At 36.9% G+C, this 24,264-nt stretch overlaps 1 protein-coding gene across 1 annotated transcript in view; it reads left to right on the top strand.

The window, feature by feature from the left end:
- Window positions 1-24,264, top strand: part of dock11 (dedicator of cytokinesis 11) — a 141,598-nt gene that overhangs the window by 56,591 nt on the left and 60,743 nt on the right. Inside the window, exons 19-27 of the mRNA XM_038268419.1 lie at window positions 376-468; window positions 5,851-5,974; window positions 7,175-7,287; window positions 7,458-7,541; window positions 7,641-7,730; window positions 10,164-10,285; window positions 23,000-23,069; window positions 23,157-23,282; window positions 23,525-23,596. Of these exons, the coding sequence (XP_038124347.1) occupies window positions 376-468; window positions 5,851-5,974; window positions 7,175-7,287; window positions 7,458-7,541; window positions 7,641-7,730; window positions 10,164-10,285; window positions 23,000-23,069; window positions 23,157-23,282; window positions 23,525-23,596 (894 nt within the window). The remainder of the gene's footprint in view (window positions 1-375; window positions 469-5,850; window positions 5,975-7,174; window positions 7,288-7,457; window positions 7,542-7,640; window positions 7,731-10,163; window positions 10,286-22,999; window positions 23,070-23,156; window positions 23,283-23,524; window positions 23,597-24,264) is intronic.

Genomic DNA, 24,264 nt, shown 5'->3' on the forward strand with positions numbered 1-24,264 from the left:
TTGAACGTTGTACAATCAGTCTACAACGTACTGACTCTGGGAAGTTTAATAACGTTTAGACAATTACTTCACAGTTATATTCTACTTTATGTCAGTGTAGCACAGAGAATGCCAGTGAAGGGAGACTGACATTTGAAATGTGCCATGTATAGTTGTAAGGAGCTCCATTTCTTTTGAAAATATATCAAAGTCTTGAAAGGATAAGCAGTGCATGGGACTATTAAGAAGCTTTACAGCCTATGTAGAACATTTTCTCTATGAGATGGACCACTTATGAACTCCTTGTTTTTTGTCCTGTACTTTTTCTTCATGTCATAAAGTCTACAGAGCTCTTACGGCTATATTTTTATATCATGTGTTTTGCTTCCTTTTCAGTGCATCTACGGCAAGCCGGGAGACTCTCTCTTCACTAGCAGCGCCTATGCAGCCGTCCTGCACCACAACCAGAGCCCAGAGTTCTATGATGAGGTCAGACTCGCCACTCTCTTTTTATTTTCAGTGGGACAGTTTAACAAACCTGGGACAGCTGCTTCAAGGAAATGTAGGCGGGGGAATTAAACTACATGAAGTTAGCTGTAATCAGGCGATCCAGGTTCTCTACAAATTCGCTCTTTTATGTTGGTCTGCTGAGATAATCTCATAAATCTGCCTCAAAACAGAGCGGTGAACTCACTGATTCCTCAGCACACACCAAGCCTGGAGCTGACTGAATACCAGGAGATTGTTATAATGGGGGGGGGGGGGACTCCAGGGGGTCCATATGGCCCTGGAATCACAGGGATTACGATTTAAGCAGGTTTTACTTTAGCAGCAGTTCTCCCTCACATCATGCGTGAGTTTCTCTGAAAACAACAGACTGATCAGGATCTTTCTTAAAACTCTTCATTTAAAATATTTACATGAATTCATAGTTTATAGATGGGCTTGTTTGACTCTCACAGTCTTATGGACATTTCTAAACCATCTTGTAATTTTTTTTCCTGAGAGAAAAGCAAAGCTCCAGTGGCATAGAGTTCAGATATTCATCCATGGCTTTTCTAAGTGCCTCTGATGTGTATGATTTTTCCCACTAGCTGCAGCTGTTCTCTGCATCATGTGTCATTTCCTGTAATAAAATAGCCATGTGACAAATCATGCTGAAACAGCTTTTTCTTTGCTGCTGCTGCCCTCTAGTGGAAACAAAATGTTCTTCTGCATCTCAGGAACCTGTGGGGTCAAATCATGCAGCAGTATAATAAAAAAATATGGTACAGTCAAAAATTAGTAAATATTTTTTTTCATCGGTAGTCTATAAAGAATTTGGACTCATTAGTTCCCTCAACTGTTTTAAATGTAGAGAATATGTGGAGTATATGTGGGAAGAAAATATTTTATTTACCCACTGAAGCATATATCCTGCTGCTTTGTGTAGAATTTGAGTAAAGTAATGATTTTTCAATATTATTATATTAAATACGAAGAAAATCAGTAAATAAATATTTGAGATTTCAGAATTCTGATACGTAAAACAGAAAAAGAAAAGCCTTTGTTGATTTTGATTAATAAACAATTGACACTTTCAGCTAGGTGATCAGTTTTTGTACAGGGCCCCATCATATCCATTCCTGATGAATATTACATTTTAGCCCTTGACATATTTTTGATATGTTTTCTTTAGAAAAGTAAAAACAGAAAAAAATAAACTTTGATTGGAGTGACAGACATTGAAGTAAAATGAAGCTAAGGCGGAAATTCAACTGAAGAAACTCTGATTACTTCCATTCAATTTGAGGCTGATCCGCCTCCAATGCAGCCAACCCGCTTCAAGCCACTTTCCTCGATGCCCAATCATCTTCCAGCACTCTACTTAAAGCCACTCCAAATCATCTCCAGGCCTGCTCTTCAACAAGCGCAAGATCCATCGCTCCTATGTCGGACTTTGATTCAGACAACCCACCTCCATCCCCTTCTCCACCATTGTAGTAAGCTCATCCGACTCCTCCCCGATGCTCCTTCAACCTCACCTCCAGTGTGTGCTCCCTCCAGACTTTCATGGAGTTCCCTGTCACTTTAAACGGTCCGGCAGAAGACCGCCATGTTGAGCCTGGTTCTGTCAGAGATTTCTTCCCAAAGGGGAGTTTTTTTGTCTCTCCACAGTCGCTTCATGCTTGCTCTTCATGGACAGTTTATGCAAACTCTGTTCATTCAGTGACATCTAACTCAAGCATCACCCTGTATACCAGCCTCTATGGATTAACCAAACTTCATCTATCTAAACTCCACCACCAGTTTCAGGCCCGGGGGAATATCCTTATTCTCATACATCAGTTTATCTGCATTAAAGTATAAATCAGCGTTTATGTTTCCTGCCGAGGCCTGAGCGCCAAAGTTCAAACTATCGTATCAATAAACTCTTCTAATTGCATCTTTCTCTCTCTGTGAGTTTTTCAGATTGAAATAAAATCGTCACTAATTAACCGGAGAGCAATAACCTTAAAGCAAACATCAGGAGGGTTCTGTTTTAGGAAGGCGAAGCGAACACAGAGTTTTGCTCAACGGGCATCTAATTAAGGCTAAATGCTTAACCCACAGTAATTAAAACGTGGAAAAGAGTTTATTTTGCTTCCAAAACCCAAAGGTAGTCTTAAAAATGTTAAGGATGTATAGGAGTGCCAACTAAAACACATACTAACCACAGCAGGAACTGACAGGAGCTACTTGTGGTTCGTCTTTGTCATAATTACTTTTTTTATTTATATGTAGCTCAGAAAAAGTTTGCATTGTTTGATTAAGAACACAAGGTGTAATAAAACCAAGGCAACTTGCTGTCATTGGCTTTGATTATATATGAATTAAAACCTGCTTCAGATCTCATGTACTCTCTATTCACTCCCTGCCAGCTGACTGGCCCTTATGCTTGTTCTTGTGTCTATGGAAAGCGTAGGCTTTAACATTGATTTGTCCTTTGCTGCTGTGAAATATTTTTACTCATTCAATGCAGAAAATGCTGCCTATTGTTTTTACAGAGGTTTGCTAATTAGGCAAAATGCCTCGGGTAACATTGTGCTTGATGGCTGCGCTGGTAAAACTATCCTGCCTTCGTCAGCTTTGCTTATTCAGCGATCTTGCAGTTGTTGTGTCAGTTGCTGTGACGCCACCTGTCAATCAATCCTAGAGGCTTGTCAGCAGCTGACCAGGCAGCGATTCTGATTTGTCCCAAAGAGAAACAATCCTCCCCTGCAGGAGCAAACGCTGACATCATTAACAGGATTTTGCATTGGAAGGCGTAATGCAAAAATGGCTCTAGAAAACAACTAATATTTCCTAACAATAAATAAACCATCCGGCCAAAGAATATATTCCATCAAGAATATGACTGTAGAAGAATTTTTGGGGGGCTTAAAAGGCATGATATAGAACCCTGAAGGAGAACTTTTCCACTTTTTAAATTTTAAACCTTCTTAGTTTTTAAGTCAAGATTTTTAAAGGGTTTAAAGGTTTAACAACATAATAAAAGTCATTTTCTTTTTTTTCAAGACAAAAACAGAATTGATATTTAGACACTGCTTTAAATAATTCGTATTGAACCTAAATTAGAATCAGAAACTGGTGCCTCTTGAAACTATGTTGTAAAGTATTATTTGAGATATAATATTTAGAGAAAATACGGATACTAAATGCCAACTTGGTAGTTTTGTTACTTAGATTAGACTAGACAGTCTCCTAATTAAGAACGGTATGATTTTTCTTTATGAAAAAGAAGTTGAAGTAAATTAAGTCCCTACACCAGGTTACATGTTAACCCTTTATAGAGCACTCAGGGAAAATCAAAAATATTAAGCCATAGTGTTATTGGAATTCAGGACAAGACCTTATTACCTTTGCAACATAAAAAAATATGTGTATATGTCAATGTAATGACGAGAAACGCCAACTTGCCTGAATATATTAAGAAAAATAACAAAAGTGCTTCTACTGTATAAGAAATTCATGAGAAACAATCTGAGAGTAAAAAAAACACATTTTTGGGGGTACAACAGAACCCTAGAGGCATTAATGCTGATACTGGTACTTACATTGTTTAGTTTGTAAACCTAAATATAATTGTTAACTAGGGTTATTAACTTTCTAACTTTTCAATGATCTTTTTACCTTTTTTGTTCTTGACTTGTTAACTTTTTTTCCCCCAACTGAATATATAGTTGTTCATATATCATTCATGGGCTCATCTAATTGGTCAAAAGCCAAAATAAGATGTACAGCCATGTAGCAGCATCTTTGCTGAATGGCTGGATATAGATATTGTGCTTCTAGACCTCACTGAGGGAGGGGTATGCAAGTGATCAAAAACGGTTACTTAACTAAAGGGTACATTAGCAATTTAATAAGATGCCAGACAAAAACATGCTTCTCCTCCTTGCTGGTTGATGAAAGAGAGCAGTGCCATCAGCTGAAACAAAGAAACTCTTAAGTTTAGACCCGGTTCAGAGAAAATCTGATGTCTCTGCATGAATCCAGAAACATATTGCTCTTCTGACCACAGGGGGATTTTTCAGACCACATTTGACGAAAAAAAACCCAACTTTTTGCCAGAACCATCATGAAGATTCTAGATTTAACTGTGTTTATTCATCTTCTTAGCTTTCTGGATTATTACAGCATTAAATTTACTGATATATAGTAAATAAAGAGAGAAAAATACTGATAGCTTGAGTGTCCTTTGTTGATATTGGGCATTAGTAAGTTATCAGTTATCATAACTTTGAGGCTCTGTGGCATTACATGTATTCTTATTGCTTTAGTATATATCGTTACAGGTAAGGAGTTGTAACATTTTGTTTATCTGTCTGCCTCGTGAAACTCTCCAGCAGAGGAGTGTAGAGTCTTAAAAATTTAACTTGAGTAAAAGAAGCACAGATGAGAAGTAGAAATTAGTCATCAAGAAGTTAATGGATTCTGAATAAAAACAACTTTTGGTAAAATGGCTGCTCAAACATGACTGTTTGCTGACTTAATGATAACAGTTATGTAATCAGACAGCTTTGTGGAAATTCAGAAATGTCAAAGTATAAACCTAAAGAAATACAAATACATTTGTGTAAAAGAAACATTTTCCCACTTTCTCACTTTCGTTTTAATGTAATCCTATGAAACCATTTTTTTTACAGTAGGTAAAGTTAAGAAAGAATAAAGAACTTCCAGCTACAATATCTACTTTTGACTGGACACTAACCAGATCTCTAAATACCTTCATTTACTTATGGTGGGTCTAGTAGCCAGACCTTTTACTTAGTAAAAGTAGCAGTACCCTCACAACAATATTAACTTAAGTAAAAATAAAAAGTAAAGTAACAGCAAAGAAACACGACTCCTAAAAGCACGATATATTTTTTAAGTTACTCCAGTAACTAGTCACTACCCATCTCTGCTCTCCCAGTCTGTTTAAGGCCAGAATGGACATATTTCACTGTTACACTATTATAGAAAGCCAAATGGTGGCTCTATAGAAATATAGAGTAAGGCTGATTAAATCATCCCTTTTGGAGTACCAGGTCCTACTGGAGCTTTTCTTTGAAGCAAATCAAATTAATCATGCATCATTAAGTCTAAATCCAGTTAATTTATTTAACCTGAGCCCTCATTTGCAGGCTAAGTATTAAAATAAAAAACATGTGTTCTCTCAAAAATATAAGATCCTTTGCACTGGAAGGTTCTCAGGTGGTTCAAAATAAAGTTTTGTTTAATGCTGAGGTCAGCTTTGTAGTTGAAAGCATCAGAAGTTAAGAAAAGAAATGTTCTTTGGAAACAAGGGTCTGATTCCTCATTTGGTGTGTAATTAAACCTGAAACAATGCTATTCTTCTGTATGCAGGTTAAAATCGAGCTGCCCGTCCATGTGCATGAGAAACACCACATTCTGTTCACCTTTTACCACATGAGCTGTGAGTCCAGCAGTAAGGCGAGCAGCAAAAAGAAAGAAGGAGTGGAGACATTGGGTGAGTGTAGCTCTGCATTTTTGACTGTTGGGGGGCAGTGTATCATTTCAGAATTGATATAGTAATGCGCAATGATCGTTTAGCTCAGTTTGAGAATTTTTCACCTCACAGTAAAAGCAAAAACAATGAAAACAGCTAAACTAAAACCAAAGCTCCATGGAGAAATAAACCTGAAAAAAAGACAATTTAAACATGAAGTAATGATCTTTGATCTGCAGTAAGCAGCTAAAGATGGCGTCAAGATGGGATTCATGTCGAGAAATGTGATGTTTTAGTGTTCAGAGGAGAGTTTGTGAACTATTTTTAATAGCAAATTATAGGAACACAAAATTCATATTTCCGTGTGTAGAGAAAGAAAAGGGGCAGAGAATGAATTATGATGTACATAATAGTTGTGCTTGAATTTTCCTTTGTTTTTTATTCCTCCCTATATTGAGGATTGAAAAAGGAAATGCGTTTTTAAGCTGGAGCTTTGATTTGTTTCTCTTGGATGCTTTGGTTTTGTAATTAAAGGACGGCTCACTTTTATAACTACACTATAAGCCTCGTGAGACCATCCTGATCTCGCGAGCTTTCAAGGTTTCACTCTCAGATCAGTCTGGAGACTCTCCGTTAAAGAAAATTTGGAGCCGTTCACCAAACGAACGTCCAATCAGCGTTGGCTTTAAGGCGGGTTGAGGTGTGACGCAACGAGAAGCGCGATAATTCAAGCTATAGAACGTGGCGGCTTCAGAGCAAGTTTTATCGGAATTACACTGTATTTCTTCATTGAAAGAAGAGTAAAACACTGCTCTGGAGGCTTTTCTCAGAGGAGAAGATGTTTTGCTCTTCTCCCGACTGGTTTCGGCAAGAGTTTGATCTATCAATTGGCTCCTCTTCGTCGTCGCTCTGTTAGTACGTCATATGCTTCGTTGATCTGATTGGTTTATGTGGCCCGTCTATCACCAACATAGGCCAATCAGCTAACCAGTATTTTCGCCCCTTCCCAAAATTACTTCAACGGAAGGTTTCCAGATGGATATGCGGAGCAAATCCATCTGGCGGAGTCAGGTTACATAACTATTGCTGTGTGTAATGTTATTCCTTTAATTTAAGGCTTAATCATTATAATTTAAGCAAATAAACAAATAACCGTGGATGGTAGAACTGGGATATTTAGTTAAAAGCCTGTCTGCTGCTAATATTGTGGGCTTTTTTCAGTGGGCTACTCCTGGATGCCTCTGCTCAAAGATGGGAGGATGCAGTCATCTGAGATCCAGTTACCTGTAGCCGCTACTCTACCTGCTGGATATATGGGTCAAGACAGCAGAAAGGTAGATACTTGTTCTCTCACACCGAGTCTGATCAACCTATTCTAAAGTTGAATTTATGTGCAAAGTGTCTAAGATGTCAGTATTTTTAGTACTAAAGAGTCTCAAAAAGAAAAAAAAAAACAACCAACGTCAATGAATTTCTCTTTTCTTGTTTTGTTTCCTGCTTACAGTCCCAGCCAGATATCAAGTGGGTGGAAAATGCCAAGCCATTGTTTAAAGTAAAGACCAACGTAGCATCGACGATATATCCTCAGGTCAGCCATGATTGCTCTATTCGTCAATTCAAAAGTGAAGCAGAAGCAAGATGGTAAGGAAACGATTCTAATGCCCCAGCTTTGTATTCTCCACCGCAGGACCTCCATCTGCATAAATTCTTCCAGCACTGCCAACTGATGAAGACCACATCAAATGGTAACCCAGCAGAACTCATCAAGTACCTGAAGGTGAACAGCAGCAACACACCGTTATTTACACCCAGATCCTGAATGCTTAGTGTGTCTTAGATAGATTTTAAGAAAATCAATCTATGCTTAAAATATATTTAAGCATAGATTTTAAGAAAATCAATATCAATATATAGATTGCAATTTTTTTTTCTAAAAGGGGGGTGGATTATGGAAGTAAATCTGTGTCGCTAACTCAACGGTGAGTTTATAACTTTCATTTTTCTGTAGTTGCGTTAGCATTAGCTTGCATGACCGGCTCCGTGATGCTGGTTTTCCCTCAGTATGAGCGCCACAAGCGTCACGTCACGTGACTAAGAAAACGTAAGGGGATTGGCTGGGTGTTGGACGCCACAATCCATTGCTAATGTCTGTGACCTGAAGTAACCCTTCCCTTTTAACACTGAATTTAGACGCCAAATTTAGGACAGTGAAATAGAGCCAGTTGAATCTCAGGAGGCTGAAAATATGGAGTTTGAATTTTGAAAGGTTGAATTTTTTCATCTGCAAATTTTTTTAACACTCAAAAATTAAACTGAAAAATAAGTATTGAAAATGTAATTACTTTAAAATAGTAATGTGAATTTTTGGCGTGAAGAGAAAATAACAAATGAAATTTCAACTGTGTAGAGATAATGACAATACATTTTTTTTAGGTCTATAATGTGTTCTGAATATATTTTAACACCGAAACAGTAAGTACAAACATACATTTAAATTTCAGTGGCATTTTTTATTCAAATCCCAGCGACACAGATTTACTTCCATAGTGGATGGGAGGCGGGTAATGGTTCTGCAAGGGTCCCAAAACAAAATATACCAAGGGAAAATACCAAGGGCTTTCAGACCAGGTTTTACCACAAAAATTGTAATCCTTAAGATTGAAAAAAAGGAAGAGAAAGCAAAATGATAACTAGTTGCTTTAATTTGGCAGTAACTGTGTTACTAACCTAGTTAGTATTTGGGAGAAGTAACCTATAACTACAACCAGCTGTTTCTTTTTTTCACTTTATTGTCAGCTGAGTTTTGTGATATTTAAGTGAGTATCAATTTGCATGTTTCTTTTTTCTCTATGATTCAAAAACAGCAAACAGTAGTTTGAGAAAAATAAATGGCATTATTCTCAGTAAAGCTGCCATCATTCACCTGAATTAGCTGTGATTAAGTTTGTTTTTAAAACTGATTAACTGAGGAAATTACATTGAGTGGGTTTTGAAAAGCATTATTCTTTTTACCAAACTGAATTATAATTTCGCATTTTGTTAGATTAACTCCATTTTTTTTGTCTATTTGCATGATATGGTCTATATTTCAGAATTATCTGCTTATAGCTCAATTTCTGTGATTCTTGTGATGTCATTTATCCAGATAGCAGTGCTGCAGTGCTGCAGTGCTTCATCTTCAGCTTAGTTTTATTTATAAAAAAGGCATTTTTCAATTACCAGTTAGTCTTCATTCTACCAAAATTATATAAGATATTTATTATAGTACACGGATTGTTATTATAAACTTGATACATAGACTTGAAATAGTGCATAAAATAAGCAAGTATAATGTTAACTTTTCATTTTCAAGTAAACTCTTTGTAATGCACATTATTCATACTTTTTTGCTGATTTTCCTCAAATAGACTAAAGAATATAACACATTTTTATGGGATATCTCCTAGCCTACTAGCTTGCTGTCAACTAAACTACGTACTTCAACTGTTGGTTCTGTAGTTTCTAAGATGTTGAAGTTTTGTACCTGAAATATTTCCAAATAACAAGGGTAAAAGCAGTGTAACATTGTTTCAGCCGGCTGACTAGCAGCATGATCAGCAACACGTGGGGGAGGGGAAACTGAATTACTCTAGACCAGGGGTCTTCAATGTTTTCAATGCCCAGGACCCCCAAACTGATGGCGAGATGGAGCGGGGACCCCCTAATTATATATATTGTATGAAATTGTATTATATCAAACTGGTGCTTTAGTCACTCTATTACAGATGGAGTAATGTAATGAAAGTGATCTCACCCTGGGATTGTTAAAGTATTTCTGATTCTGATTCCTGGTTAATGGGACAGGTGTTGTGAATGAAACGGTGCCCAGCTTGAAAGAGCTCCTGTGTGTCGCTGAATGTGTGCATTGATGCCTGAAAGACATCTTCTGCCTCCATTTATCTGTTTACTACAGTGTGTTGAATTAATGTTGATGTGTATTTAAAGACATTTCAATTAGTGGAAAAATTGCTGGAGGAATATATAAAAAAAAATGAAAATGGCTGCAGGTTCAAGCATTTATAAAAACACAGCCTCTTAAAATTTTAGAGCAGCTTGATCCCAGGTCCATGCAGAACTATGAGTTTTCCACTGTGCATCATTCCTCTCATGACTTTTAAATTGGTTAATCTGAGACTCATTTGTTGCCTCCTGGCATTATTACCTCCTGCAGTGCCTACATGCTGTGGAGACTCATGTTATCATCACCTTCCTCCCAACGGTGCTGATGCAGCTGTTTGAGGTGCTCACAACCGCTACCAAAGAAGCCCATGAGATTGCTGTCAACTCTCTGCGGTAAGTTTTTCAGTGATTATCCGATACCCGTCCAAATTATTAGGTACACTTTGCTAGTTACAGTTTGGGCTCACCTTACATTTAAAACTGCTTTAATTTGTCCCGTCATAGATTCAAGAAGGTGTCAGACACATCACTGGGAAATTCTGGCACATTAGCATATGATGGCATGAGTTGCTGCAAATTATTCTGTCTTCTTTACCACCATAATTCAATTCTCATTTGAGACTCTTCTTTAAGTAACTCTACTGGATTAAAGCTTGTGTATGCTCTTAACGCAGCCTGAAAAGTTGCCCTCGCCGACTTCTACGCAAAAGCTTTGATCTACAAAAAAACAAACTGGGTGTGAAAATGAGAGAGAGGAAAGTAGAGACGCAGATGGTGATAAAGCTGGGAAACTGAAGCCAGATTGCTTTGTAATTTTTCTTAGACTTACACTTACCTTAATTTAAACTTTAATTTTAAATTGGCTTGATTAGATCTTCACAGTGATTAACTGGGCTCAACCTGTACCACAGATCAATGTACATTTCTCACAACAAGGTGTGAGGAATTCACAGAGATTGCTTTAAACATTTAAAAACCACGGAACCACCTGTGCGTAGTTTAAATTCAATTCAGTTTATTTTTAAAGCGCCAATTCACAACACATGTCACCTAAAGGCACTTTACAGTTCAGCCAGATCATACAGTCAATTGGATTCAATGTTTTCTGTCTAAGGAAAACCAGTTGATTGCATCGACTCATTGACTCGAAGGCAATCCCTCACACTAAGCATGCTTGTAGCGACAGTGGAGAGAAAAAAAAATCCCTTGTAACAGGAAGAAACCTCCAGCAGAACCAGGCTCAGTGTGAGCGGCCATCTGCCGAGGCCGACTGGGCTAATGGTGGGGGGTGGATGCTGTGGCTATGCTGGAGACTCTGTAAATGGGTAAATTAGGAGGGAACTCCTTTTCAGGGATTACCAGTGTTTCCTTACATGGGATGAAGACTGCTTTATCATCTAATCAGACTCATCAGAGCATTGGTCTCTGATCTATGAGCAGAACTGGACACCCTATTGGAGACACCAACTTGACAGAAACCACATCCTCCCTGTGCATCACAGGTGTTAAACATTGTCCAGGCTCTGATGTAGAACAAAGGGTAGCTGGTAGCAGGGTTCTAAAGAAACACAATAAAATATAAAAAAAGAATCTGTGTTACATATACAATTCTAAATATACTAATGAATTATAGGCATAAATAATAGCTAGATGTAAATTGGGCTAACATGGATGAGGCTTCCTGTTGTAGTCCATTTGTTGAAGATCCAGGATAATCCATGAAAGGTTAGGACACGTGCTGCTTTGCCAGATTTTATATTTGTTTTTATTACTCACCACTCTATGGCCATGTCCGAACGTCCATCCTAAACCCAAAATGGGGAGTGGTGGCCTCATGGTTTGAGCCAGAGGCATCTATTCAAAATAGATGTATAGCAAAAACCAATCAATCGTATATTAAGTTATCACACCAGTATATTTATATTAATGGCAACAACAAAAAACATTATAAAACACTTACAAAACTGCTTTTAATAAAAACAAAACATTATTTCATTTACACGTTTACTTTTTGTACATAAATCCTGCCCTTCTGAGGCTTTGTGAAGGCAAATCTGTGTTTTGCATGGTCCAATATGGCGTCACAAACATAGAAAAATAATAACAGTTTGATCACGAGAAGCTATAAGCTTTATATTTTTTTAATATATATAAACTATTTATTTCCTGAGAATGTGTTTTTTTGTGTATTTAACAGCAACTATGCAAATTAACAAACAACTAGAAAAAGTACACTCAGTCCTACCTCTCTTTATCCATGCTGGGTCAGATCCTGACGTTTGAAAAAGGAGGCAGCGAGTCACTGCAGTAAAATAAAGCGTTAGCCTCGCTGCATGCAGTTAGCCAAGCCTAGTAGCTAAAACAGGTCCTGGAAAAATACAGTGTACCCTCTCCATCTGTCTTTGGACTGCTGATTATTTTTGATGTTCAGCTGATCAGGTCCAAAAGGTTTCACCTCCAGCTTCCCTTCTGCGACTCGGCCTGTCAATCACCTGCACAACAACTGTGACGAAGGTTCTTGAGACGAACGACTGCGCATGTAGAACTTTTCACGAGAGTCAATGGGCAAACATTTTTGCTTACTAGGGCTGAGAAACATCAAAATATAAATGTTATGATTTAATTTTAATTTGTTTTTTTTCTTATGTCTAAATCAAGATAGTTGAGCCTGTGGGGTGGCACCCTTGCACCTTTTATTGGCCAGAGCAACTGGTTACAGCATTACGCTTGGGTACCGGAGGTTCTGAGGTCAAGCCCCACTCCTACGGGCTGCCACTCTGGGTGGGGTCAGTGTGGTCACCGGTCGCCGCACAATGGCAGTCCACTGCTCCCCAAGGGGATGGGTTAAAATTTTTCCAGTGTGAGACCAAAAAAGTTCAATAAAAAAAATATCCCTTTATCACTATATAGAGCGGGGACTATGGCTGCGTCTCAATTCGCAGGCTGCGTACTTCCGAGGACGCAGCCTACCTAGCCTCCGGAGGACCCAGACTTGGTAGGCTGCTCCGGAGGATCCTCAGCCGTTGGTAAATGGGACGGTCTAGCCTTTGGAGCACTTCCTGATTGCGACACGACGTCATCACGTTTACCCCAGTCCAGCAGCACCACCAGGGACTCCTGCTCAGTCACAATTGTATATATATGTTCTTTAGTAATATTTACTGTATATCTTCTGTAAATAGTTGTAGTAGTTAATTTTAAAATCTAATGTCAATAGTTAAAAATGTTTAATAGTTTATTGTAAATACTTGCTTCTCTAAAAATAAACTGTCACTGAGAAGTTGTTCTAAGTTTGCTTAAATTGTAAAGAAGTGATGAAACAGATCATGTAAAAAGGTTAAAAGACTTTAAGAACACACCGACAGCAAAAACTTTTATAAACAATTTAATAATTTAATTTAATAACAGCAACACAGAACTTCAACTTGTTAAAAAAAAAAAACACCAAAAAAATAATAACATCTGTCCACCATCCTCTCCAATAAATGAAATAATCTGTCCATCCTTTCCCGCCTCCCTCTGCCATCTGATATCCTCCCTGATTAAATCCACCAACTCCTCACTCCTTCTTCTTCTCTTCATCCTTTCCCTCCTCTCTCATCCTCATTCTCTTCCTCATCTTCACCCTGATGCTGCTCAGCCTCTGCAGCACCTGGCCCTGGTGTGTCCTCAGGGATGGAGGCAATTAGGACAGGTGGGGCAACAGAGGGCCTCTGTCCTAATACCTCATCCATGAGGACAAACCAGGGCCAGGTGGCAGCAGTAGGCTACCTGCTGCCCTGGATCTTTTCTTTCCTAAAGTAGAGGAAAACAATTTGTATCAACAGATGCTATTTTCTGTAGAAACATTCCTTTTTTCTAGCTTTAAAGAAACATCTTTAAAGCTAGAAAAAAGGAAGGTTTCATGATTTGGATGGATTGATGAAATTCTACAGAAAAAGACTTTGGAATGGTAACCTGGAGATTACTTTTTCAAGCTTACTCAAAGTGGAAATTAACATGAATATAATAAATGAAAGATGTAATTTCCCTACACACACACATACATACATTATATATATATATATATATATATATATATATATATATATATATATATATATATATATATATATATATATATATATATATATATATATATATATATAGGGGTGTGTGTGTTTCATTACATTATCCAAACCTGAACATACTTTGTATTTTTTTTTTTAGTTGTCCCACACAAGGATCACTTCTATCACAAATAGGAGATTTACAAAAAGTGGCATCTGAGCATCATTTGATGTGATCAAAAGATTATATTTGTACGTTGGTGTTTGAACAGGACTTCTTTTAACTTGTGTGACTTTTACATAGAAATGCAACATGTAGATGGAATTCTGCCTCAACTCTTCCCTCCATCCGCCTGCAGCAGTATCTTTGGCCCCGATGATAAGGTGGTCATTTTATCCACTCCTCTGTCTGCTCCCTGGAACAAAATGACATGTAAAGCATATTTCTGTTAATTCAACAGGCAAAATGACTGTTCTGTATAATTACGCCTGTATTGTTCTTCAAGCGAATTATACTTTAACCCTTATTATAATGTACTGGAAATAAACTATTGGTTATTGAGTATTAAAACAAAATGTTTGCAGTATTAACAGCCCAGTACAGCTGGACTAATGTTATTTCTTCAGCTGCATTAAGCTTTAACAGCTCTAATCCTTTGTAATAAACTGTTTGGGAATAAAATGATCTGATTAGTGAGGGATACGGCTATCAGTACAGTAAGATGTAGGTTAAAATAAAAAATAGTGACATTTGTATGAAGGCTTTTAATTGTTGATGAACATCACGTATCAACAGGTTAGCTCTAAGCTTTAGCTTTAGCTGCTCCTACACATTCCGGTGGCTCCGTTACCGTCATGTATTTTAATAGATGTTAATAAAAAAAAAAAAAAAAAAACTACTTACATTTAAAGGTGTTCTCCCCACTACTGTCGGCGCTGCTGCTGCTTTCGGTTGTCCGTAACTTGAAGAAAATCCGACTTCTTCTCCTTCTTATTGAGTTTTATTGGCGGTTGGCAAAAAACGTTAGGTGAGCATTACCGCCACTAACTGGTATGGAGTGTGGACTACATGACAGAGAAAAAAAAAAAAAAAAAAAAAAAAAAAAACTATATCCTATTATACAACCTAATCTGTTTCAAAAATTCAAATATAACCCGATATCCTCTGCTTCCTGATTCTTTCTGCAATAAATCTACAATGTCAAGTTTCATTTTCATGTCACTAAGTTTCCTTATTAACCTGTTTCTCTGTATCGAATATTTACTACAATTTAAAATGACATGTTCCACAGTCTCATCTTCCCCACAGTCACATTTCCCTGTCTGATGTTTTCCTATCAAAAATAACGATCTGTTCAATCCAGTGTGTCCTATTCTAAGTCGAGAAATAATAATCTCTTCTCTCCTGTTCCTTTCTGATCTTCTCATTGGTCCAATTCTCTTTTGTATTTTATAAAGCCACCTTCCTTTCTTTTCTTCATTCCATAACTTTTGCCACCTCTCTTTTGCTTTTTGTTTAATTATACCCTTTATTTCTGTTATACCAAAACTAACATTAATGTCTACCTTTAACTTATTGGTACTCTCCTTAGCCATCCTGTCTGCCCTTTCATTTCCTTTTATCTCGTTATGTGCCGGAACCCACACAAAATTTACCACTAGCCCCATCATATTTATTCTGTAAAGTGTTTGTTGTATTTCAAGTAATATATCTGGTCTACTGACTGACTGATTATTTTGCAAACTGATTAATGACGAACTGGAATCTGAGCAAATGATAGATTTTAATGGTCTTACCTCTTCCACCCATTGAACTGCTAAAAGCAAAGCTAGCATTTCACCGGTATATACTGAAACTCCATCACTAATCCTTTTTCCAACATTAATATGAAACTGTGGTATAATAAATGCTATCCCTACCCTATTAGCTGTATTTTTTGATGCATCTGTATATATTTGTATATAATTATAATAGTTATTTAAGTGTTCTTGTACTATAAATTTATTCATAATATGATATTTATCTTTTTCCTTCTTTTCTAATAATGAGAGATCAACTTTAGCATCAGGAAGTATCCAAGGTGGAATTGCTGTTATTGGAACTGTCTGAAATATAGCTAACTGATTTAAATTAATTTCATTAACTTTAGTGTTTATTACCCATCCAAAGCTCTTTAATTGTTTCTTTTCCTTTTCCCATCCAGGTTTAAGCACCTCTAATGTTGGATGATCCTTCCTTTGTCCCTGTAAATTTGACCAGTAGTTTAAAGATAATTGATCTCTTCTAATTTTAAGTGGCATTTCTCCCATTTCAACCTGTAATGCTGCTGTTGAAGAAGTTCTAAAAGCGCCTGTACATATTCTTAAAGCCTGATGTTGAAGGCTATTTAACTTATGGAGGTTTGTATCTGCTGCTGAGTTATACACTATACATCCATAGTCAAGGACGGACCTGATTAACCCAGTATAAATAGCTTTTAATGATTTTCTATCAGCTCCCCACTCTGTTCCAACTAAACACCTCATTATATTTATTACCTTCCTACATTTATCGATTATATTCTTAATGTGTACACCCCATGTCATTCTTTCATCAAACCACATCCCGAGAAATTTAAATTGTTTGACTCTTTCCAAATCCTGACCATATAATTTTAAGATAGTTTTTTCATCAATTCTTTTCCTTGTAAAAAACATTATTTTAGTTTTCTCTACTGAGAATTTAAAACCCCATTTATATGACCATTTTTCTACAACTGAAATTGCTTCCTGAAGTTTCTTTACAATAAATTCAAAATTTCTTCCTCTTTTCCACATTGCTCCATCATCTGCAAATAATGAGAATCCCATTCCACCCTCTATTTCTTTAAACATATCATTAACTATCACTGAAAATAATAACGGACTTACTATACTTCCCTGTGGTGTTCCATTTTCAATTTTCCAACTCTCAGAATAATCCTCCCCTATCCTCACTTGTATTCTTCGATCTTCTAGAAAATTTTTAATCCATCGAAACATATGACCATTTATACCCATTCTTCTAATTTTAATTAATAACCCTTCCCTCCACATCATGTCATATGCTCTCTCAATGTCAAAAAATACTGCCACAACACTTTCTTTATTCACCTGTGCCTTTCTAATTTCATGCTCTAAACACAAAACTGGATCCATTGTACCTCTACCTCTTCTAAAACCACTTTGATAAGATGATATAAGTCCCTTCTTTTCAATATAATATATTAATCTTTCATTTATCATTCTCTCCATTATTTTACATAAGTTGGATGTTAAAGCTATTGGCCGATAATTTCCTGGTTTTGATTCATCTTTCCCTGGTTTTCTGATTGGAACAATCACGGCCTCCTTCCAACTCTTTGGTAATTCCCCATCTTCCCATATCCTATTATACATTTCTAATAAAATATTTTTTGAAGATTCACTTAAGTTGCTAATCATAACATAATAAATTTGATCTTTTCCTGGAGCTGATAATTTATATTTTTAAAAAGCCCTATTCAGTTCTGTTATTGTAAACATGTTCAACGGTTCATTTGTATCTTCTATTTGCTGTAATAAATACTTGTTCTCCAAAATAGTCTTTTCTCTCCCTTTTTTCCCTTCTTGACTAATATTTTCAGAACTATGAATTTTAACAAAGGTATTTACGAACATTTTTGCCTTTTCTCTGTCAGTAACTGCTGTTATTTCTCCTTAATTTAATATTGGATATCCACTCGTTCTTTTAATCCCATTCATCCTTTTAATTGTTGTCCATACCTTAGAAATATCTATCTCCCTTCCTACTGAATTACAGAAACTCCTCCAATAATCTCTTTTTGCATTTTTAATAATTCTTCTTACATTTGCTTGTAATTTCTTGTAACTATTCAGATTCTGAAAATTGTGATTTCTTTTTAATAATTTGAAAGCTTTATTTCGTTTCTTGATAATCTCTCTACATTCTGATGTCCACCAGGGCACCAACCTTCTTTCCCTTCCCCCACCTGTCTTCCTTATAGCATGATTAGCAGCTTCTAAGATAGCATTACATATAGAAACACTTATTTCATCAATATTACCACTCATATCCACTTTTAACATTTTCATTTCACTACTATTCCTAAAGGTTTTCCAATCTGTTGACCTAAAACACCATTTCTTTATCCCTTTTATACAATACCTTTCTATATTTAACTTTATTTCAATCAAAATAGGATAATGATCACTTCCTATAGTTGTTTTATTGATTATTTGCCATAAACAAACACCTGCTATAGAATTTGAAACTAATGTTAAATCAATTGCTGACTCTGTATTATCTCTAAAATTGATTCTGGTTCCACTTCCATCATTTAAACATACCAAATTTTTAACATCCATTATTTCTTCTATTATATCCCCATTTTGGTCATTATGATTACCCCATAATGTACTATGTCCATTAAAGTCCCCACACCATATAACCTTACCCTCTAAATATACCCCAAGTTCCTCCATTAAATCTATTGAAAGTCTTTTACATGGATTATAGAAGTTGATTATTTTAAATGGCCCATTTACTGTCCAAATTTCAGTAACGATGTATTCTAAATCTTTACCTTTAGCCAGTAATCTAAATTGAATTCCCTGTTTTATGAATGTTATACACCCTCCTCCAGATCCTCCCTCTCTGTCTCTTCTTATGCTTTCATATCCTTTTATAACAAAATCAAGATTTATTTTAAGCCAAGTTTCCTGAATACATATAATATCTAGATCTTCTTTAAATTCTTTAACAAATCCTTTAAACTCTTGTCCGTTTGCAATAAGGCTTCTAGCGTTCCATTGTAAGATGTTCAGATTTTGTCTTCCTGTCCTCCTGCCTTTCCTTCTGCCCCTAGTCTCTTATTTATGTGTTCCCAGGATATGTCCTTTTTACCAAAAAACCTCTCTGCCCCTTTCACAATTATTTTGATTTTTTCTGTTTTTTGTTTAACTTGATCCGTACAATTTATGACATATGCAATGAACAGCAAAATATTTTCAATTGTTAGCACATTTTCCATCCCACTCTGTTTTTGTTCTGGTGTTGGATTTGGCTGAACTTTCTTTATCACTCCTTTTGGCTTCACTCTTTTAGCAGCTTCTGCATAACTTATATTACTAGTGACTTTTACTTGTTCAATTTCCATTGCTTTTCTTCTGACCTCACATCCCCCATAAGTCACTCTATGTTGCCCTCCACAATTACAACAAGTTTCCTTCCCATTTTCACATTCATCATAGCTATGCTCTCCTCCACATTTTGGACATCTTTGTTTTCCCCTACATGCTGCAGCGATGTGTCCATATCTCTGGCATTTATAACACCTGAGAGGCGGAGGGATATATGGCCTTACAGGAAAGCACATACACCCAACTTTTACTCTTTCAGGAAGAACATTTGTTTGAAACTCCAACATTACAGAGAGACTTTCCACTCTTTCACCTTCAACTGTTCTCATCAATCTTTTAATTTTGCTTACTTTTCCTCCATAAATGCTGCATCGGAACTTTTCCAGATCTTCCTCCACCGGAATACCTGTTATCACCCCTCTTACTACTTTATCCTCTCCCACAATCTTAACCTGTGTAATATTTTTTTTACAAATACTCTGGGCGCTCATTACTTTTTTCTTCTGTTCTTCATTTCTTACTGTAACCAACAGATTTCCATCTCTAAGGATCTTAGCAAATGTTATCTCTCCAAACTTCTTTTTTAACTCTTTCGACAGAGCTAATGGACTGAGATGAATACCTTCATCCTCCTTCCTAAACTTTATTATTAGTTTAGCTTCCTCACAAACAATCCTCTTGCAAACTGCATTATTTTCATCCGAACTGTTTCCTTCAAGACTCCGTTTGCTACTTTGTCTCTCTGACACATTCCCTTCTCTTCTCTCTCTTCCTGACCCTCTACTACCACTCACAGGAGTCCAACCAACTAAATCCATCTCATCATCTCCTTCATCCTCACCCTGAGACGCCATAGCAGTCCAGTCACAAACCAGTTTATGCCAGCCGCCAACGTTCAGTCCTTCTCCCGCCTTGCCTTTCTCCTCCAAAGCCCAAAACCGATTTGTTGTCGAATCGACCCACCAACCTTCCGAGCGCATGCGCCTACCGCTGGGTCTGCTCGAAAATCCGACTTTCTTCTTCTTCTTCTTCTTCAACTACAAAAAAAAAAAAAAAAAAAAAAAAAAAAGAAGCGCGCAAAGCACCTCGGGAAATCTAGTGGGAGGCGAGGCCACTAAGGACGGTAGCGATGCATCCTCAGAATTCGGGGAAAAGGAGGACGCATTTTGAGGCTGCATTTTAAGCGTCCTCAGACATTTTGAGGCTGCATTTTAAGCGTCCTCAGAATTTTTGCCAAATGGGACGGCCTCCGCGCAGCATTGTGACGTCACCGGCCTCAAAATGCGTACTACCAAGTACGCAGCCTGCGAATTGAGACGCAGCCTATATAGTGCCCGCTATATAGTACAGTATATACTGAACTAAGTTAACTTACTACTTTTCGCTGTATTTGGTTACGTAACTGCCTCAGTGCACAGTGCCTGTGCCATCTTTATTTGTCGTTGCCAGAACAAATCCCACTAGGAGAGCTTTCGCCAAGCAATCTGGGATATATCTGCTCGTCAAGTGATCACAGATAATTTCAAAATGGCGTAACCAATATTATTATTACTGTTTTTCTAAGCTCCACTTTAAAAAATGAAATTGTCTAGAGCTGTTTTAAACGACATTTCTTTTTGTATACGCTCGTGTATACAAAATGACAAAAATAAATCTCCCTAAGTCTAATACATAGTGCCCTATAGAATAATTAGGACGGCGGTCGGACACAGCCTCTGGTTCCTGTCGGCACTTATAATGCAAAGACCACAGGTGTTAAACATATTCCGCAATTAACTCACTCCTTGTCTGAAGCCACTTCTAAGGATAAGATCATTTTGCTAATGTAACCATAAATCTGAAATGTCACAGTCAGTGATAAATGCAATGCAGCCTTGATATCCTTGTTAATCTGATCTGTTCACATCAGACTCTGAGGGTATAAGAAATACTTGCTTATATTTAGTGAGGCAACCGATCCCGTTTATCTGAGTCTGACCTCATTCACCAACACATCTATTTCTTTTTTCTGCTCTCTTGGCTGCAGTTGCTTTATTAACCTTTTTAAAACAGTAATCTGCTGGCTAATTTATATACAAAATTACATTATTTTGGGTTAAATGTGGGCGTGTACAAGGCTGAACATGAGGCGGACCCAGAGACTAAAACTTTTAGTTACAAGAAAAAGTAGCTGGGATTTGTGCTCTCACATGGTTTACTGTGTGAGGCCTTCACTGGACTCATCACAGGGTTCAAGCGGGTCATTAAAAAGTCTTAAAAGCATTGAATTCTTCAAAATAAAACCAAGGCCTTAATTGGTATTAAAATGTCTTAAATTAGTCTTTCGTTGGTCTTAATTTTTAAAACATCATAAATAGGATTATTTTTATTACGATTTATTTTTGTAATCTAAATAAAATGTTAAAATTGACTATTTTTATTTATTTTTTTTTTATAAAAAAAAATAAAGGCTCGCCATTATTGGTTCCGTCCCGAAATTGGAACCAATAATAGCGTTGTTGCGGTCGGGACATTTGGGAGATGCACCATTAACTTTTTGTCTGGAAAATATGAGCAAGTATAAATGTAACGAAAATTGGCTCCAGCCAAGAGTTTTTTTTCTCCATGGCTAAAACCAGGGAACATACATGAGGCTCAGTGTATTTTGTGCAAGAAGTGATTCAAGCTCGGAACGATGGGAATTAAGACAGTGGAGTCACATGCGAAGCACGAAACACAAAGCGTCAAAATCGAGTTACCGAGAAACAGCCGGTATTTCTCAGTTTTGTTCCACCCTTATCTCTGCAACGCCTCCACTTATCACAAAATCAAACGATACAAAGAAAAATAGCTGCAAAAAAGACTTAGCACTGGTTATGTTGTGGCTTTAAAACTGATTTGTTTTGTTCCCTGCTAAAACAAAGTTTGTGAATTCAGTTAAATAATTGTTCAAATATATCTGTCATTTGTGTGTTTTTAGCTTTCTTCCTGTATGGGAAGCTTTTCAAAATTTGAAACATTAGTGCAGTGGTTTATGTTATAATACACCTTTGGGTTAAGTTGTCCCAAGCAGGTTTTTCTTGTGTTTCTTTTGAATTTGGTCTTAAATTTTTATTTCAAGTGGCATTAAAAAGTCTTAAAAAGTCTTGAATATAACTTGCCTTGCCTTATGCTGTAGGAACCCTGCATCATCGTGTTTAAAAAGTCTGATAGTCTTTGAAATCTATGACATGGTGCATTGCTATAGTTCAGTAGAATGTTGAGTTGAATGAAAGCTGTTTTACACCGTTACCATCTCTAGCCTCACTGTTGATTAAAGACAGGATGGAATCATGTTGCTGTTGTTTTTTTCCGCCTCTACAACCAGTTTACCTCACTGCTGTTTGATTGTCTTACTTGATGTGTTTGTCTGTTTACTTCCTTAACCCTTTATAGGGTGCTCAGTGAAAACCTTTTAAAATAAAAAATTTCAAGCCAATAGTTTTATTGGAATCCAGGACAAGACCTTATAACTTATAACTTGTAACATTAAAAAAATCTGGATATTTTTTATGGAAAAAATTGTAATTAGAAACGCCAACTTTCCCGAATATATTAAGAAAAAATGGCAAAAGTGCTTCTATAAGAAATTCATTAAAAACACTCTGAGAGTGAAAGAAAAAGTTTTTTTTTTTTTTTTGGTCCAACATAACCTTAGAGGCATTAATGCTGACACTGGCACTTACTTTTTTTAGTTCATAAACCTAAATATCATTATTACTAGGCTTATTAACTTTTTACACTGGAAAAAAACAAAATCTAGTCATTTTTGCTTAAAAAAAATGATACAAAAAGGGTATGCAAGTGATCAAAAATGGTAACTAGCAATATAAAGGGTTAAGTGCTCAAAGCAGTAAGATTTTACTCTCTCTGTTTTCAGTGTAATTATACATATAGTGTCCAAATGTCATGAGGAGGGACTGGAACACTACCTTCGCTCCTTCGTTAAGGTGACTAACAATCTACTTGCAAATTCCTGCACTTGTTCATGTCACCAGAGAGAGTGTAAAGATCATTGTCTTCATTTCTTGTTTCAGTATGTCTTTGTGACAAACGCTCCGGCAGCAGGAACCTCGGCGACCACTCATGAGGTGCTGGCCACTGCTGTTACAACCACCCTTAAGCAAACTGCGGATTTCAACACCAGCAATAAACTCCTAAAGGTATTTTAAGACTTATTATGGGTGCAGTACCAGCTTTGAACAGCAGGAGGCATCTTTACATTGAAATCTGCAGCCACTGCAATGTAACAATCCTCAAACATGCTTCTGCCTGTAGCCTCTGTCTTGTAGGTATTTTCCCATTATTATTTCCCCGTTTGTGGTGACTCTTCTTCTTAGGAAGGCTGCGTAGGAGGAACTTCAGATGAGTTCTGACATTTCCATCTTAATCTCTGTATTTCCAGTATTCATGGTTCTTCTTTGAAACCATGGCAAAATCCATGGCCCAGTACCTGCAAGAGGGGAACCGCATAAAGGTTGGTATTAAGTAACACCCCACATCCAGGTGTCTATTTCTGGAGCAATTCTTTAAAGATGCAACAAGCTTAATGTGATGTGACTAAAAAAAACACAGATGTCATCTTACTTTAATTAACCTTCTGTTCAGGAATCCCAGTGGGTTATTACTCATTTACATACTGTACATTGCACTGTCAAGTGTCTGGGTTTTATCTTAGAGCTAACCAGCAACATTTAAAGCAGGAAGCTGAAGATTCACTAAAAGAAAGGGCAAAAAAGAGGCCCTGTCACCTTCTACTACTATAAAGAAAACAGCCAAAGATCAAATGCTCATGTTATGGCGAAGCAATAAAGTACCTTTTGAGCATGAAAATATTTTTGTTGCACCCTGGGCTACCAGCAGACATAAACATTGTTGTTTACCGTTGCCATCTACTGGCAGTTCTTATTCACACATCTATCAACTTGGCAACTTAAAGGTATAGTAGTTGAGACTGTTCTTTTTTTCCGGGTTGATGATCAAAATAAATCATAAATCACTCCGGTGATATGTTTACAGACCGTCCCACATGCTTGTCCCCCTTTTCACTCACCGATGGTGAATCTGACATAGTGGAAATATTGCAAATCTTTTAGAAAGCTTGTATAAGCAATGCAAACAGCAACATTTTAACTGGCCGTGCAC

The sequence above is a fragment of the Cyprinodon tularosa genome, unplaced genomic scaffold (genome assembly GCF_016077235.1).
Source record: "Cyprinodon tularosa strain WSP-4 unplaced genomic scaffold, ASM1607723v1 ctg70, whole genome shotgun sequence".
Classification (NCBI taxonomy): Eukaryota; Metazoa; Chordata; class Actinopteri; order Cyprinodontiformes; family Cyprinodontidae; genus Cyprinodon; species Cyprinodon tularosa.